The 1,595-nt window shown below is 39.7% G+C and overlaps 1 protein-coding gene across 1 annotated transcript; it reads left to right on the top strand.

Annotated features, from left to right (window-relative positions):
• The first annotated feature begins 445 nt into the window (after nt 1-445).
• LOC108974293 (protease inhibitor 2) lies at nt 446-1,281 on the top strand. Its single transcript, XM_018942022.1, has one exon. It carries the CDS (start codon nt 633-635, stop codon nt 1,017-1,019), a length of 387 nt encoding a protein of 128 aa, XP_018797567.1. The 5' UTR covers nt 446-632; the 3' UTR covers nt 1,020-1,281.
• The last annotated feature ends 314 nt before the right edge of the window (nt 1,282-1,595 follow it).

The raw sequence follows: 1,595 nt of genomic DNA, 5'->3' as shown, positions 1-1,595 counted from the left end.
TGGCGCAAAAAAGTACGCAGAAATATTTTTCTTTTTTATACATTCAACAATTTGTTTGTTTGCATGGGAATTACCCGCAACAATTGCAACTAAACTACAAACAGGCAATTGTTMAAGAGCAAAGAGAAAGCCAGTARGCGCTGTGCGACGCGAAGCAAACGCAAGAGAGAGCAATTATGCGACCAACTCGCTGTTGGGGAGAGAGATAGTAGCTTTAACCGCTTACTCGTTATATGCTGTTGACGATCGTTGCTCGCAACACACACACACACGCATACACACTCTATGTGCGTAGTTGTTGCCAATTGCTGCGGCTGTCGATTGGTGGTAATGTTGGCTTTGYTTGAATTCGCTGGCTGCCGGCGACCACGCTAGGCCCCACACAGCGCAGGCTCATATAAAATCGCGTAGCATAACCGCAACGAGTTCAGTTTGTCTGCAAACATCAACCATAAAGTGACTTAGCGAGGAAACCAAAAACAAATTCAAAGTTTCTAGAAAGCAATAAATTAAAAAAAAAAAACAAAAAACATTTTTTGAGTGAAAATTTTCAAAAAAACTACAGAAGATAGTGAAAATCATTCAGTTACTTTTAAGATAAAGACTTTGAAAGTTAAAAAAAATCTAAAACAATGCAACACCAAAGTGCCAACAACAACAACAACAAACGCCTGTTTATGCTGCGTTACGCCTGCAGCTTTGCCTGCTTACTCTCACTGCTACTGCTGCTCACCAGCTACGCACCAACAGTGGAGGCGCGTCCCATGGACTTGTACGACGATGTCGGCGATTTCTTCGATGCCGTCTCACTGGACGATGTGCCCGTCTCRGGGCGCACAGCACCGGAAACCTTCTGCCGCATGCCGATACGCAAGGGCGTCTGCCGTGCGCTCATACCGCGCTTCAGCTACGATCCCAGCCGCAAAACTTGTGTGGAGTTCAAATTCGGCGGCTGCGACGGCAACGAGAACAACTTCTCCAGCTATGAGGCGTGCATGGCCACGTGTGAGGGCATGTAAATCTGTGTGTGTTTGTGTATATAAACGCCGCTTAAGTGTAGAAATGTTCCTCATACGCCCTGAAATTGCCAATTGCAGGCTCCAAGCATCACATCCCAACGCATCATCATTTTTAATAACGGTTATTTGTATATTTGACCAGCTCAAGCAATAAGTTTATGGCGCTTCCATTAAACGTGTTCATGGCATTTATTTACATACTTTTAGTTGTTAGTGTATTTTATTTTTGTAATTTTATGTATACAAACGCAACTTCAATGCACCAACGCACATTTTCCATTGGCTTAAAAGTGAAATTTAATTTCATTTCAATTTTTGTGATAAATTTTGGTTTATAGCTGTTAAGTTTTAATTTTTTTTATTTTTTCTTATTTTTTTTTTCAAAGTGAAAGTCGTAGAAATTCTTAGTTTATTTTCAAATTGCTTTATCTTTTTAAGAAATCCACTTAAAAATTACACAATGGCACTCATATTATTTATTGTATTTGCTATATGTATATGTATTCTAAAATATTATATTTTGTAATATTTAATACACATCTGAGCCTTCAAAGATGGTCGAGAGATCGTTGAAGA

This window comes from Bactrocera latifrons, unplaced genomic scaffold (genome assembly GCF_001853355.1).
Source record: "Bactrocera latifrons isolate USDA-ARS-PBARC rearing strain unplaced genomic scaffold, ASM185335v1 scaffold_544, whole genome shotgun sequence".
Lineage (NCBI taxonomy): Eukaryota > Metazoa > Arthropoda > Insecta > Diptera > Tephritidae > Bactrocera > Bactrocera latifrons.
This window is presented reverse-complemented; position numbering and strand designations above follow the sequence as displayed.